General features: G+C 54.5%; 1 protein-coding gene across 3 annotated transcripts in view; it reads right to left on the minus strand.

Moving 5' to 3' along the window:
- The window catches only part of DSCAML1 (DS cell adhesion molecule like 1), a 340,494-nt gene that overhangs the window by 48,749 nt on the left and 276,047 nt on the right, over positions 1-15,698 (minus strand). For all 3 annotated transcript variants that reach the window (XR_006891978.1, XM_046686123.1, XM_046686124.1), the window contains 3 exons: positions 1,717-1,916; positions 1,053-1,149; positions 302-430 (listed from right to left, as the gene is read on the minus strand). Coding sequence is in view for 2 of the 3 variants with exons in the window: in XM_046686123.1 (XP_046542079.1) it covers positions 302-430; positions 1,053-1,149; positions 1,717-1,916 (426 nt within the window). In the remaining variant the exon portion in view is untranslated. The remainder of the gene's footprint in view (positions 1-301; positions 431-1,052; positions 1,150-1,716; positions 1,917-15,698) is intronic.

Here is a 15,698-nt window from a genome sequence, read left to right on the forward strand (position 1 = left end):
CCTGGGCTTGGGGCCTTTAAATTGCTTTAAATCAGACCACCCTGTAGACCTTGGTCCAGGGAGTCCTGGAAAGAAGGGGGTGACACACCCTCCCCATCAGCTGGGGGTCCCTCTGTCTTCCCCCAGGTTCCTAGCCTGACTAGTATCCTTCCCTTTGGAAGCCACAGGGGCTTGTGCACTGGTGGGGGCTGGCGTGTCTGCTTTAGATGGGCAGCCCTGAGGCCCAGGGGCTGTTCCACGAGAGGGGCACAGGCAGAGAACGTGGCCCAAGTGGCCGTGGTGGGCCCAGCCCACAGCCCACCTGATTTATTCTTGTACTCAATGTCGAAGCCCGTGATGATGCTGTTCCCGTCGAACCGCTGAGTCCAGCGCAGGTTCATGCTCCGGGCCTTCACCTCCCGGATCTCCAGCTCTGGGGGGTCGGGGGGCTCTGGGGTGTGGCAGGGGGAGGGGGTAGAAGTGAGGATGGCAGGGGAGAGCTTGGCCTCCTGCCTGACCCCAGAGTGGACCCAGGTCCTGCTGTACCCCTGGGAGTTAGTGTCACCTGTGGTCTACCCAAGGGCCCTGGAACCCCGGGGTTTGGACAAGGTGGCACGGGGCGGGGCTGGCAGCAGGGCTCAGAGGCAGAGAAGGGCCCGCTTGGTCTCCTGCTCTGTTCCCCTCCCTTCCTCGGCTGGGGAGAGGGCAGGCCCTTCCGGAGGGATTCCTCAGAGCTGGTGGCCTGAAAGTGGCAGAGCTTTCAACTTCTCCCAGCTTGCCTTTCCCTTCCCACCCTCCTCCAGGGTCTGGGCCCACAAACCCAGGCCCCCACTTCTGGAAGCAGCAATGTGCCCTCTAGGGACTGCAGCCATTGCCAACCTCGCTGCCTGAGGTCTGCGTGAAGGTGCCCTCCTCGCCTGCTCTGGGCAGGGCGTGGGCAGACTCTTCCTCAGAGGCCATTGCTGTTGTCCTCCACCACGGTGTGGGTGATGTCCCTGCTCTTTAGGTGGAGTTAATGTCGGGTCCCTGGGTCCCTCGGGGAGGGGTTGGGAGTTGGGGGCAGGTGAGGGTACCTTGCACAGTGAGTTGGATCAAGCCCCGGTCCTCCCCATATGAGTTGATGGCGTGGCAGCTGAAGAACACAGAGTCCCCACGGTCAGCTGGCTTGAGCTAGGAGGTGGCCAGCAGGGGCAGGAGGATGGGGAGAGAGGGAGGAAATGGGGAGACTCTTTTAGAGCTGGTCTGCTGAAGGGAGCCCACTCTAGTGGGGATCAACCAGGCCATCTTCTTCAGGGAGAGGGACCCACCAGGGGCCTTGTCAAGAGCTCCTCTTCCTAGAAACTTCCAAGGATGGAAGCATGGAAGAGTCCATGCAGGGAAGGGCTGAAGGGTCCCAGGAGGGAGGAAGGGAGGGGTTGATGAGTCCAAGATGAAGGGAGGGGCTGAGGGGTCCCAGAAAAGAGAATGGAGACGAGGGGTTTTGGAAAAGAGGGAAGAGCTGAGGGTTCCACACATTTAATGGCTCTGGGGTTGTCAGAGAGGAGATATGGTGAGGTTCTAAGGCAGAGGTTCCTGGATGGAGAAGGGAAATAGCTAGCAAACGGGAGGTACTTTTTGGGGTGTGGGGAGGGGCTCCCAGACTCCCCATTTATTTCCACTGGCTAAAGATGTAGTAGCTGTGGGCTCCCCACCTTCTGCGAGTCGGGGTCCCCTTGAGACTGGGACGTGGGTGCTCACCTTCAGTGTGGAGACAACCTCGTCTCCGTTGTCCTTGGTGGTGATGGCATACCGCATGACACGGTCAGGATCGATGACCGTGTCCCCCTTCTCCCAGCGGATGATGATGGGCCGCTCCCCCCGCGCAGTGCAGTTGAGCTCTTTGGCGTGGCCCTTGATGGCGATGGTGGTGTTGGGGTGGGAGGTGATCATGGCCGGGACTGTGGGGAGAGGAGGTGCAGGAGGCCCCAGTGAGGGGCGAGGCCAGGCTGGGGGACCACGTGCTGTGCAGAGGTCCCACCTCTGGCTCCCCCTCCCCACAGAGGGCCTCAGCCCGAGGAAAGGCTTAATAAAGGTTAAGGGGGCTATGGGAAACCCCACATGCCTGCCCCCTTTCTCCTCCCACCCACGATGGGGCAGCCTCTCTCTTCACCAGGGTTCTGACATTGCATGGCCCCTTCTGGTGAAGCCAATGGACCCCATTTCAGAATGCTTTAAAATGTATAACATACATAGAATTACAAAGGAAAGCAGATATATCGAAGTATGGTTAGACCAATACGAAAAACCTTCAAAAGCAAACTTTTGATATAGTCTATCACATATCAATCTATGTTCCTTCTCACTCTTCATCAATAAGAACTAGTGCGGGGTTATATTAGCACAATTCTGTAACAGTGTGAGCACGAGGACACGGTGAGGTATCTGCAACAGCTGTGACATGAAAATATCTGTGGATTCTATCCATGATAGTCACAGGAACTGTTACTGCCGGGGTTTGTTGCTTATGTTAAAATGGAAGAAATATTGAATTTCAGTTAGAAGTTAGCGTAGAAGAGATGTGATTTTTATAGAGCCCCTGAATCGAATCCACAGACGTCCTGCTCCGTCTCTGGACCCCAGGCTAGAAGTCCTCCACTGGGCCTTTGCTTTGTGTCTCTGCACAGCAGTCAGCTGGTTTACCCCTTCCCACAGCTGAGAAACTCCTCTGTTCTTCCAGAAAAAGTGCAACAGAAAACGTGGATCGCAGGGCCATCATTAAGATCTCACCCCCTCAGCCCCCCACCCACTGCCGACCTGAGAAAATCATCACAAAACAACCAAGGCCCTGGCTGGCATCAGAGACCCCTCTCACTGCCCCGACAAGAAGCGTTTCCAGCCTGACCCTCCTCTGGGCCTGAGCAATCCAGCCGACAGCAGGAGGAGGGTAGGGGCGGAGGGGAAGATGGTGCCGGCTGCCAGTGAAATCCTGTCCCCTTTCTCCTCCATCCAACTCAACAAACACGCATCCCGCACCTATACCATGACACGGCACTGCGCCAGGCTTGGGGGATACTCCTGACACGAGATGGGGGAGGGGAGGCGTGAGCCACATGAAAATGAGGAAAATCCGATGAGCGTTTCACCAAGGTATTGGGAGAAATTAATTTTGACTGAGGTGTGTCTGGGAAGGCACCGTCTATCCATCCAACAAGCATTCCCTGAGCACCGACTCCGGGCCAGGGCTCATGCTGGGTTCTGGAGCTCACAGTGAACAAGGCAAACCTGATCTTGGGGGCTTTCACTGTGGTGGTGAGAACAGACAAGAAGACCAGCAAGTCCAGGAAAGAGTGGTAAGTACCATGCTAGGAGGAACACACAGCACCTGACATGGCATCACCTAAATGGGGGTCAGAGAAAAGGGCACCCCAGGCAGTGGAACCTGCTGGAGCAAAGGCTCAGAGGGAGCAACATGCAGGGCAGGCCCGGAGAGGTAAGTGCTCTGACGCACCTGGAGGACTGTCCTTGTCCTGCCTCTTCCTTACCACTGCCCTGGGGAAACGTGCCTCTCGGAGTACAGGCCCCCAGTGGCTCTCGTCTTGGGAGGAGAGCCCATTAGCCATCCTGGAGACTGGGGGCGCTGTGGTGGACTGCAAGAATCAGACACCATCCCCCATCTCCCTCCTCACATTGAGTTCTGCAGAGCAGAGACCCTGCTCCCCACACCCCATCACCGGCCTGCTTGGGTGATGGTGCAAGAGGGAGCTCTGTCTTCTCTCTTCTCATGACCTCCCTGCCCCCGGGCTCCCCTCGGGGCACCGCGTCCCTGCTCCGCTTCAGTGGCTGGCCCTTTCTCTCCCTCCCAGAGTCCTCAGGATTTCTCTCCCCTCCAGTTTTTTTTTTTTTTTTTTTAAAGATTTTATTTTTCCTTTTTCTCCCCAAAGCTCCCCAGTACATAGTTGTATATTCTTCGTTGTGGGTCCTTCTAGTTGTGGCATGTGGGACGCTGCCTCAGCGTGGTTTGATGAGCAGTGCCATGTCCGCGCCCAGGATTCGAACCAACGAAACACTGGGCCACCTGCAGCGGAGCGCGCGAACTTAACCACTCAGCCACGGGGCCAGCCCCTCTCCCCTCCAGTTTTAAAGACCTACCAAGACAACGTTCTCCCCAGCAGACTCTCCAGGGTCATCTGACTTCTAAGGCCAAATAAGCCTTCAGTGAAAGTAAGGAAGGCATGGAGCTGTGACAGTGCCACCGGAGATGTCAGTCAGAGGGTGAGGAGACTTTTGGAACAGGTGTGGGTGATGAAGGGTGGCTTCCGGTGTCCCTGAAGTCACATCGTGAAGCCAGCCACTTCCTCCGCCTTCTGTCATGCGGGACTGGATACCGAGGGCAGCCCTGGCCCCAGCCCCTGAGCCAGCATCTCAGAACATCCCCAGCCCCAGCTCATCAAATAATGAAGCAGATAAATTTTATAATGCACGGCATTACACCAGGATATACAATAAAATCCAAAAGACAAATAACGAGGTGCAAGTTATAATGAAGAAAAAGCCTGCAGTCAGAGACATCTGAGTATGAATTATTGACTAAGGTTTTACACGCTCAAGGATGTGCGGAGGAATATTTTTCCATCAAAGATTTGCATAATTCACTCGTATAAACCTGGGTGGAATATAGAGTAAGATTTTACATCAACAAGTCGGGCCTTGCATTGCAGATGCCTCCATTTTTCCTGGAGGATTGAAATGCGGGGGTGTGGGGCGAGAGGCCGGTGGGCTGTTTCTGCTCTCCCAGCAATGACTGGGCAGAGACTGGGGCCGGGCACCGCTGGGCTGGCTGAGCCCTGAGGCCCTGCTCCTGGAGGCTACTGCTGAAGCCACAGGGGTGGGGGCGGGGGGATGTTCGTGCAGGGTTGTGTGTGTGTGTGTGTGTGTGTGTGTGTGTGTTTGTGTGTGAATAGGGGGCGGGAGCAGGGTCAAGCCCCAGCCTAGGTCAGAGGTTTGAGGAAGGGAGGGGAAAGGAAAAGTCTTTGGTAGAGGAACTTCAAGGCTCTGCACTAGAGTGAAAAATTTGCAGCATATCCCTGTTCTGTTCTCCAGCAGGGCTGTACTAACCTGTCCGGGGCCTGTGTGTCAACTATAAAGGCACTCCTCTGGCTGGATAAAAACTGATGCTAGGAGCCACAGCGTGGCCAGTGGAACAGGGACTGGGTTGCAGACTCTACTTGCCCCTTAGGCCATGTACCTTTGAGCAGTGCACAACCTGCACTTCCATATATGCCAGTCTCACCTCAGGGAGCTTGTCTTCCCAATCAAGTTTGTTCGAAGAGACAGACACAGGGGTAACCAGAGATCCTGGATGGGTCTCAGAGCCCACTTGGTCCTTCAGCTCTGAGTAGAGTAACAACCACGTCCAGGGCCTATAGTGGGCTCACTTCATTTCCTACCAGCTGGCTGCTTGTTATGGCAATGAGCCCCACACAGCACAACCCACCACTCTCCTCACAGCCCCACACCTCAGGGCAGGTTCGGGGGACCCATCCATGAAGAAGAGGAGATTGCTTCTGCGGCCCGGGCAGATATGGGTTCTACTGTGTCTCTACCAGCTCTGCGGCTTTCAACACAGCTTGCTTAACTTCCCTGAGCCTCAGGTTCATCACCTGTGACATGGCCGTCTACCCCGCAGAGTTGTTACAGGGGCAGAGTCCACATATGTAAAGTGTCTGCCATGTAGCAGCTGCTCAAAAACATGGGTACTTGGGGCTGGCCCGGTGGCGCAGCGGTTAGGTTTGCATGTTCCACTTCGGTGGCCCGGGGTTCGCCGGTTTGGATCCCAGGTGCGGACATGGCACCACTTGTCAAGCCATGCTGTAGTAGGCGTCCTACATAGAAAGTAGAGGAAGATGGGCACAGATGTTAGCTCAGTGCCAGTCTTCCTCAGCAAAAAGAGGAGGATTGGCAGCAGTTAGATCAGGGCTAATCCTCCTCAAAAACAAAAAAACCAAACATGGGTACTGACTGGCCCCACCCCAAGGCTCTCATATTCCTCTGCTATTCCAAGGAAAGTATCAGATAAATGCACCCACACCTTAAGAAGTTCCTTGCCAGGCTATTCCACAGAATCACAGAGCCCTAGAGTTGCAGAGCCCAGATAATGTTCCATATGGTAGCCACTAGTCACCTGCGGCCACTGGACACTTGAAACGCGGTCAGTGTAAACTGAGATGCACTATGGCGGTACGACACACACTGGATTTCAAAAATACAGGAAGAGGGAAAAGAAGGGAAAACATCTCATTAATAACTTTCATATCAATTACATGTTAATATTTTAGATGAATTAAGTTAAATAAAACATACTATTACAACTAATCTCACATGTTTCTTTTTATTTTTTTGAGCTTGTGACGACTAGAAGATTTTGGTTACATATGTGGCTCATGTTTCGTTTCTGTCCAATGGCACAGGCACAGATCATCTACATGGACCCTTCCCTTTACAAACGAAGAAACTGAGGCCACAAGGGGATGCAATTTGCCTGCAGTCTCACTGCTGGGAAGCACAGTGCATCTTCAAGGTGGACAGGTGTGGCAATGCTTGCCACATAAAGCTCTAACACCGATGGTGGGAGGTAAGGCGACACTGGGAGAACTAGTTCCCAGCTTTTTAGGACTTCCAGTTACACGCTCCAGACAACTCATGAAACATGACATCTTGTTCTGGGCACTCTGCTTGATGGCAGGCATGACCAAGCTGGGGTGTGACCAGGAAGCTGGGCAGACTTCAGACCGTGCCATGTCAAGAGTGGGTGAAAAGTGGGAATGCACGACCTTCAGGGAGTGGGTGGGGGGCCATGGCACAACAGCTCTTTGCAAAGGGGGAAGCACAGACCTTCTATTCGGCCTAAGAAGGAATTTTCCAGTGTTTTTTGCTGGTTAGGGAAAGAACTGCAGTGGGAGGCAGAGAGTGTCTGCACTAGAGCTGGATAGCTAGGGTCATGAAAAAAACACTCAAAGGGATCGGAGGCTTTCGGCCCCGGGGGCGTCTGGGTCTCTGGAGAGAGGAAAAGACGGTCTGAGAAGCCAGCTCACTGTTTTGGGAGGCGACTCTGTGACTCAGCATACTCTCCTCGCATATGGGGGTCTTTAGCCCCCTGTCCCGGGCAAGAAGCAGAGAACTCACATCCTCTCTTCTCCCCGCCCTTCAGTCTTCCTGTCAACAACGGCACAGAGAACTCTGCCACCGTGCCGCTCCCCCAGGCCAGGCCCCGGTGCCCTCCTGCGCCCACACACTGGGGGCCTCAGCCCTCCTGGCTGCTGTACAGATGGGCTCAGTGAGGCAGCACCCCACCAGAGGGGACCCCAGGACGGCGGTATCCCGCCCCATCTGCTCTCCTCTTCCCTCCACCTCCCTCTTGCTTCTTGCCCTGGACCACAAGGTCTGTCCGCTCTACTGAATCTCAGCAATAACACAACTGAACCTTCACCGCACCGAGACCTGGCTGTGCCCCAGAGGGCTTCCGGGGTTGAAGGCAGACCCCAAGAATTCCTTGGAGACATGTCCGTGTGCAGTCACCTGCAGGAGCACAGATACACACACACACACACACACACACACGCACTCTTGTGGTTACTTTTTACTGGAACTTACCATGGACCACGAGCTGGCAGTATTCCATTCCTTTACACGAATTAACTCCAGGGAGGCAGGCATTGTTATTATTCCCCGGTCCAAAGCCCAGGTCCCAGTGTATTTCTTGATTAACCTCCACGGCCTCGCTGTGCCCTGACACCCATGATGGAGCAGGCAATAAGGATGCTTTCGCCTCTTGGCTCATTGCTCTGTGATCTCCCCCGACCACAAACATGAGAAGTCAGTCTTATTATCCCTATTTTTCAAATAAGGGGACCAAGGCTTCCAGAAGGCAGTTCCTCCCTCTACTTTAAGCCTGTGCTACTGTGGCGGCAGGGGCTGGCAACCTCTCGCTGTCTGTCTGTCTGCTCCGCATGCACGCAGTGTCTGGCTTTGGGAAATGGAATTTGGCCGTCACCAAAAAGCTGTGGCTTCTCTGTTCGGGCAGCCTCAGCGGGCCACTCCTAGGGCAGGCGTCAGGGACTGCAGCTTTAGGGGTGCAGGCAGGAGAGCAGGGGAGGGGCGGGGATCGTACGCACAGGGCTGAGTTCTCCGTGGCAAGCGCTAACAGCAGCCACAAAGGCAACACGACGCTCCAATAGGCTTTCCCGAGCTGCAACTTCTCTGCTTTCCCGCAGTGTAATTCAATTAACAGCCAGGAAAACCTAATTTCTTTGTACCAAGTGGGGGGGGGGGGGGGGGGGGAGATTCACTGGGACTTGGGAACAGGAGGGGCTGGGCCCAGGGGCATCAAGGAGACCCATGTGGGTGAGCCACTCTGAAGTACACAGCTTCATCCAATCCAGCGCCTTTAGGTGGGGAGGGTGGGGCTTTTGCCTGAGGTCCTGTGGCCGGTCCTGTTCATGGCTTTACAGCCCCAGCGCCTGCTGCGGTGCGTGGCACTGCGCATGGCCAAATGGGGGCAGACCCTGGTAGAGGCCAAAGGGGCTTCGTGACGACTTCCAGGATCCTTCCCTGATAGCCCATGTCACCTGTCTCTCCTCTGGGTCTCGAGCATCCCTGACATGGCGCATGTCATGCTGCAGTGTCTCTGTCAGCGAGACTCCAGGGTACAGTATCTCGGTTTCAGATTTAGCACGGATTTATGGGAAGAGGGAAGGCTCCTAAGCGCTGGGCGCCTCTCCTGCTCACCCCGGCGTCCCGGGTCAGCCTGCCTTGGTCCACAGTTAGATTCACTCCAGGTCAGGAAGGAGCCCCCCAGGGTTTTGGTGCTCAGACCACTGCCTTAGAGCTGTGCAGAAACCCCTGATCTCCTCCTCCGGGTTGTGATGGGGCCTTATTGGCAGGTGCCACGGAGTGGAGAAAGGCCCCGGTCACAGCGGAGCCACCCTCGCCCCTCGCTCCCGGGCCCTCTGGGGGCAGCAAGCCGAGGGGAGAGGAAATCAATTTCAGAAACAAGACAGTTGTCAGAATCTGATGTAACCGGTTCCCGTCTGTGAAATTACTCGCAGGCCGGCTCCTGTCACCCCCGAGGTCCTGCCCGCACCAGCTGCTATTTACATTTTAATTTGACGTGAGAGGCTGATAGATTTTTAAAACACCACAAGACAGCTCTGCTTCCTCGCTCTCTCCCAGCATCCACAGACTTTCTGGCCAGCCCCCAGGCTTGGAGATGGACTTCTAGGGCCCCTAGATTCTGCCATGGGAATCATAAATTCCTCACCTACTTGGCCCCTTCTTTGCTCCTTCAGCTCTCCCCTTCTCTGGGGTCCCACCTCCTAAGCTGGAGTGGGCCTGATCCTTGCAGTTTGCACAGCACCAAAGCATCTTTTTCAAGGAGCTTCATTTTTGTTAAGAAGATAGTGTGGGGTCTATTAGCCCCTACAATACCAGTGAGGAAATGGAGGCTCAGAGAGGCTGAGGGGTTTGTTTAAGGTCACACAGCCCGTGAGTGGCAGAAAGGAGACGAAGCCCCCAGTCTCCTGACAATTCACCAGCACCCTTTCCTCTGGTTTCAGTCCAGCCTTCTCCTTCTGCCTGGTTCATTTTTCTCCCATCCTGGGCTTCGTCCCAGGAGTGGGAAGCTGGGTGGGAAGGATGTAATGTGGATGAATCCCAGGGGGAGTGCAGAAGGAGGCTGAAGACTGGGAGAGAGCTGGACTGACAGGGCCAGGAGGCCAGTCCAGCGCAGGCTGGGGCTGGGGTGGGAGTTACAGGGGCTGTGAGTCGGGCTTTGTCTCTGTCTTCCTCCCTCTCTTTTGCCTGGTGATTGGAGCTCAGCTGGTGTTTCTGACAAGTCCCCAAGTCACCAGGGAGGGAAGATTCAGTTATGAATACCCAGAGGAGAGGAGCAGTGTGTGTGGGAAGGAGAAAGCGGAAGAAATAGGATGGGAATGCCACTGGCTGTTGGGAGAGGCCTGATAAAATGCAAAAGAGCCATGGAATGTTCCAGGGCTCTTCCAGAAGGAAGCCTGGGGCACATCTTTACCCCATTCACAGGCATGAGTACTGAATAATCATCGCAGTTCACATTAGGGAAGGCTTGCTATGTGCTGGGCTCTGTTCTGCATTCTTTTACACGCATTTAACTCACTTAACACCCTTACTTTTCTTCCCACTTTACAGATGGGGAGACTGAAGCTTAGAGAATTGCCGAAGGTCACACAGCTAGTAAGTGGCAGAGACAGAACTCGATCCAGGGCGCCTGTGGTTTTATCCACGATGTGACACTGGTCAGAGAAGGGCCGTAGACAGGGGAGCGGGGAGCCAGGAATGAGTGCAAAGAGCGGAGCTTCTCCGGAGAGAAATGTGCCAAATTTGGGGGGAAGAAGCTTGATCCGGGAATCAGGAGACCAAGGGATGAGGGTATTCTCTTCGTCTAGGCGGGTGGCCTGGGGGAGGGGGCTGACGAGGTTCTCAGGCTTGGCGACACAGAATTACCAGGGAAGCTTTAAAAACATCTTATTGCACAGACCCCACCCCCAGAAGCTCTGATTTAATTGGGCCAGGGTGGGGCCTGGGCATCAGGGTTCCTGAAGAATCTCCCAGCCCAGGTGATTCTCACACATAGTCTGGAGCAGGAACCACAGGGCTGGGTGACCCTCCTCTTCCACATCCCACTCAAGTAGGTGCCCTCTGGTCCTTCCTGTGCTCAGGCAGGACGACCTCAAAGCCAATATGATTGGAAGAAGGGCAGCAAAGTTATGGTGTTCCATCCCCAAGGAAGGAACTTTTTCAGGAAGTCCTTCTGAGAGTCTAACTAAGATCTCTCTAGGAGTCTCAAAGAGCTTTTCGCTAAACAGGATGCTCTCTCTAGGCATGTTAAAATGCTTTTCTGGATGTCCTCCTCCTTGCCTTCTGGAGGAGGCTTTTCCAGGGCACAGCCGACGCCCTGAAGGCTCTTGAGAGCTCTGCAGACCCACCTTCTCAGGGGAGAAGGGAGCCTCCCAGCTGGCTCCGAGGCCTCATCTCCTTTTGTTTCTGAAAGGATTACACGCACCCATTGGAGGTGAGTGGGCCCCTACCTCCTCCCACTGCAGCCCACTCTCCTCTCACCCCCAAAGGCTTGTGTCTCTGCTCCTTGTTAACAAGATCCTGACAAGAACTGTGGCCCTGTTTGGCCGTGTGAGATAAGCCACCACAAAGGGGCATTGTTGGCATGTTGGGTGGTGGGCCTGGGGCGGGCCGGGCAGCTGGCAGCAGCTCCAGACTTCCCCCGGGAAGGGCGGGTTGGGGCGGTGTCTTCTGGTGCTGGCTTTGTTTTCCCTTCTTAAAGAGCCAGGGCTGTGGCGTTGTTAATTTGATTGCGCCCACTTCGGCTTCTTGTCTCCCCTGATTAGCCAAGCTCCACCTGAAGCATGAGATTAATTCAAATTGCATGGAAGCAATCAGCCTCGGCTCTGAGGGGGGTGGGTGGTGCCTGGGGAGCTGGGGGCCCAAGGGACCCTAGCTGTCTACTGCCTGCGTACGTGGGGAGCAGAGTGGGCAAGAACAGTGGGTGTGTGAAGGAGGGGTGGCATGGGCCACAGAGAATGGTGAGGACCTTTGAGACTCAGACTGCACACCTGTTTCTGCTGCATGGTGGTCCCAGCTGAGACCCTCAAACTCAGCAGGCCTTGCTTTCTCCAGCTATAAAGTGGGATCAGTCTGTGAGTGGGAGGGGACAGTATTTCCACCTGAAGCTTCTCCCCCTGCCTCTGGTCTTCTACTCTCCGCAGAATGTTGGAAAAATGATAGTAACAATGAAAATAGCTAAGGTTCATTGAATGCTTATTAGTGGCATGCACCCTGGTTAATGCTTTCCATGAATTATCTCATTACATCCCCCTCCGCCCTCCACAGCTCTGGGAGGTGGGAAGCATTTTTATTCCCCTTTTAGAGATCAGAGAACACTCGACTCTGAGCTGACCTGGAACATCAGAATCCTTTCAGAAACAAAAGGAGACAATGCCATCTTTCTTTAATTACTTGGAAAATGCTTCTGGGTCATCGCTGTGAATACCCCAGAGCTGGGGTCGGCAAACTTTTTCTGTAAAGGGCTGGATAGTAAGCATTTTAGGCTTTGCGGGTCATAGGTCTCTGCTGCTATGACTCAGCTCTGCCGCTGCGGCTCGAAAGCAGCCATGGACAATAGGATCTGAAGATCGGGCGTGGCTGGGTTCCAGCAAAACAGGTGTCTGGCCACATTTGGGCCCAGGCTTGGTTTGCTGACCCTTGTCCTAGAGTTCAGTGCACAGGAGAGGTTGGGCTCGTCGACTCTTAACCAAGAAGGAGTATCTGGTCAGGAGACTGGAGGCATTCAGACAAGGGCAGTTGTGGGATGCTGGAAAGGAGAGCATTTCAGCTTCCAGAGTTCTAGAAAGCATGAAGATAGCGGTAAGAAATCACTAGGCCTGGGGACTGCTGTGGGTTGAGTTGTATCCCTCCCAAAATTATGTCAAGTCCTAACCCCTGGTACCAGTGAATGGGACCTTATTGGGAAATAGGGTCTTTGCAGTTGTAATTAAGATAAGCTGAGGTTTTATGGGAGTAGGATGGGCCCTTAACCCAATATGATTGGTGTCCTTATAAAAAGAGAAGAGACACACACAGAGGGAAGATGGTGCCACGTGATGATGGAGGCAGAGACTGGAGTGACACATCTACAATCCAAGGAGCCCCGAGGACTCCTGGTCCCGGAATAGGAAAGGAGGTGCTCTTCCCTGGAGCCGTCAGAGCGCGCACAGACCTGCGGACACCTTGAGTTTGCATTTCTACCTCCCAGAACTGTGAGAGAATACATTTCTGTTCTTTTAGTCCACCCAGCTTGTGGTACTTTGTTCCAGTGGCCCCAGGAAAGACTACAAGGTTCCAGTGAGTGACACAGGCTCTCTGCGCAGACTGCCCAGGAGAACAGGCCACAGCCGCTCAGCCACGGGCTGGAGGGGGCTTCCTAAGATGGGAAGTTGTGTGGGCTTCCCTCTCCCTCCTCCTTGGGGAGATTCACCTTCTGTTACACTCCCAGCCCCATGGACAGGCTGGCAGTAGGCAAGCAGGTGCAGGAGTGTGCAAGGGCCACACTCCCCTACCCCCAGCACCTTCCGCCCCAGCACCTGGTCCAGGGATGGGCACTCAGCGGGTACTCAACAGCTATTGAATAGTGAATGAACAGTGGCAGGCCTGGACGTGAGCAACGTGAACAGATTTCCTTCAGAATCTCAAATTTGCCATGTCCCAAGTCTCCGCAGAACTGAGAGGGCCAGATAGAAGCCTGGTGTCCTGGGCTGGTGGCCCTGAGGACCGCACAGGGATTGGGGTGGGGGGGGGCCTGGGCTTCTGGGAGAGTCTCCACTCAGCCCACCAGTCTTATCCTTTCTGGCCCAGGACCGGACAGCTGCCAGTCACACAAGGAACCCTGAGTCACCTTAGGGCTGTGGGAACTGTAGGGTCATCTGGCCTAGTACACTGCTCTAGGCAGAAAGTCTGGCAGATGTCAGCAGTGTCCAGCTGCCTCAGGGCACCTCCGTCACCCCCACCTTGACATGGCCAAAGCACACATGCCACCTCTGCACTCTATTTCTATTGGTAACCATCATACTCCTCATCTCTCAGCCTTGAGTCCTTGACTTTCCTGGCTCCTTGGTCCAACTCCTCATCAAGGCTGGTACTTTTACTTTTTTTTTCTTGGTGAGGAAGATTGTCGCTGAGCTAACATCTGTGCCAATCTTCCTCTATTTTGTATGTGGGACACCTGCCACAGCATGGCTTGATGAACAGTGTGTAGGTCCGTGCCCAGGATCCGAACCCATGAACCCCGGGCTGCAAAAGGAGAGTGCACAAACTCAACCACTACACCACTGGGCCGGCCCAGGGCTGGTACATTTTCTTTCACAATGCCTCTTAGATTCCCGCTTTCTCTCCATTCCCTGCTCAAGATCCTAGTACCACGTCCAGGCTTCGGTGCCACTGTTTCCACCCAACCTCACCCCTAATCGCCGGCTGCGACCCTCCCATCAGGCATTCTCCTCTGCCTCCCACACAGCCTGCCGACCCCAGGGTCTTTGCTCATGCTGCTCCTTCCACCTGAATGCCCTCCTTTCTTCCCTTTGCTTGTCCACACACTACCTGTTCTTCAAGGCTCAACCTGAGTCCCACTCCTCTGGAGAGCTCAGTCTGACCAGGTCTGCCCAAACTCGGGTTTGCCTTCTCTGCCAGACCTTTTAGGACATGAGCAAGCCTTGTTTCTTGAAGGTTGGTTCCCCTTCCTAACTAGTCTGTAAGTTCGTTGAGGGCAAGGGCGATCATTTAATCTTCCCGTTCTCTCTCTCAGACCTTGACGCCATGCTGGACACGTGGGGGCTACTCAGGAAGTACCGGTCTATTGCTTGACTGATCCAACAATTTATCTGTCCCTGCTGTTCAGAGGGGCTTTGATCATAATTGGGGGAGTGGTTCCGGGCTCCCCACTTGGGGCAGGCTCTGGAGGCACTGCTGTAGCTCTTTGCCCGCATTTCCTTATCTAGGGAACTGAGGCACCCAATGATGCCCCTGACTCCTTTGTGTCTTGAAATGTTTACTGGTACCTTTTCCTCAATTGCCGTGTATGATGCATGTAATTTTGGTTTCCATCAGATCTGCTGGGGCTGAATGCAGGGAAAGCCCTGAATGACGTCTTAGAGCTCAGATCCTGCTGGGAGTTCTTCTGTGCTCACGGTCATGGGGACTGCCTGAAGGGGTGGTGGGGAAGTGGTGGGGATGCTCTTTATGCCATCACTGCCCCCAGCCTCTAAGAAGGAGATAAGGGCCCAGATAAGCCCCTCGGGACAGGCACTCTTTTTTTTTTTGAGGAAGATTAGCCCTGAGCTAACATCTGCTGCCAATCCTCCTTTTTTTGCTGAGGAAGTCTGGCCCTGAGCTAACATCCGTGCCCATCTTCCTCTACTTTATATGGGGGACACCTGCCACAGCATGCCTTGCCAAGCGGGGCCATGTCCGCACCTGGGATCTGAACCAGTGAACCCCGGGCCGCCAAAGTGGAACGTGCGCACTTAACTGCTGTGCCACCGGGTCAGCCCCAGGACAGACACTCTTAACTTGGGAGTGGAGGTTGCATGGGCAGGTGCATTCTTCCTATCCCTTCAATAAAGTCTTCCCGCTGGTCAGGGGGCCTGGCTTGTTACGGTGCTGGGAGGGAGTGGGGCTGGGGTGGGTGACTGGTCCACACGGAGACTGTTTTATTCTACCTGAGAACCTTTGCACAAAGGTCCCTTTTGGGGCTGGGTTTGGGATGGGATGTGACTTGCTTCAATGATACTGTTGGCCTCTTGAGGTCAGAAAGATCTCCTACGTTTCTCTGGTTCAGACTCGTCTTTATCTTTTCTATAAAATCCTGAAACACCAAGGGCTCCAGCTCCTGAAAGGGAGGTCCTGGAACGGAGGACACAGACCCTGCTGGGTCTCCAATGGCCCCACTTGTTAAGCTCTGTTAACGCCGTAAGGGCTGAGGGAAAGGGAGAAGACTGTGGTTTCTCTCTCACAGGAGCAAACGAAGCCCCAGGGAGAGGGAGTGACCGACCCCAGGTGACCCAGGGTGTAACAGGGGACACTGGACAAGAAATCAGGACTCCCATCTCCCTGGCCAGGGCCTTCCTGTCCCCTAAGCCATCTAC

This window comes from Equus quagga, chromosome 14, assembly GCF_021613505.1.
Source record: "Equus quagga isolate Etosha38 chromosome 14, UCLA_HA_Equagga_1.0, whole genome shotgun sequence".
Classification (NCBI taxonomy): domain Eukaryota; kingdom Metazoa; phylum Chordata; class Mammalia; order Perissodactyla; family Equidae; genus Equus; species Equus quagga.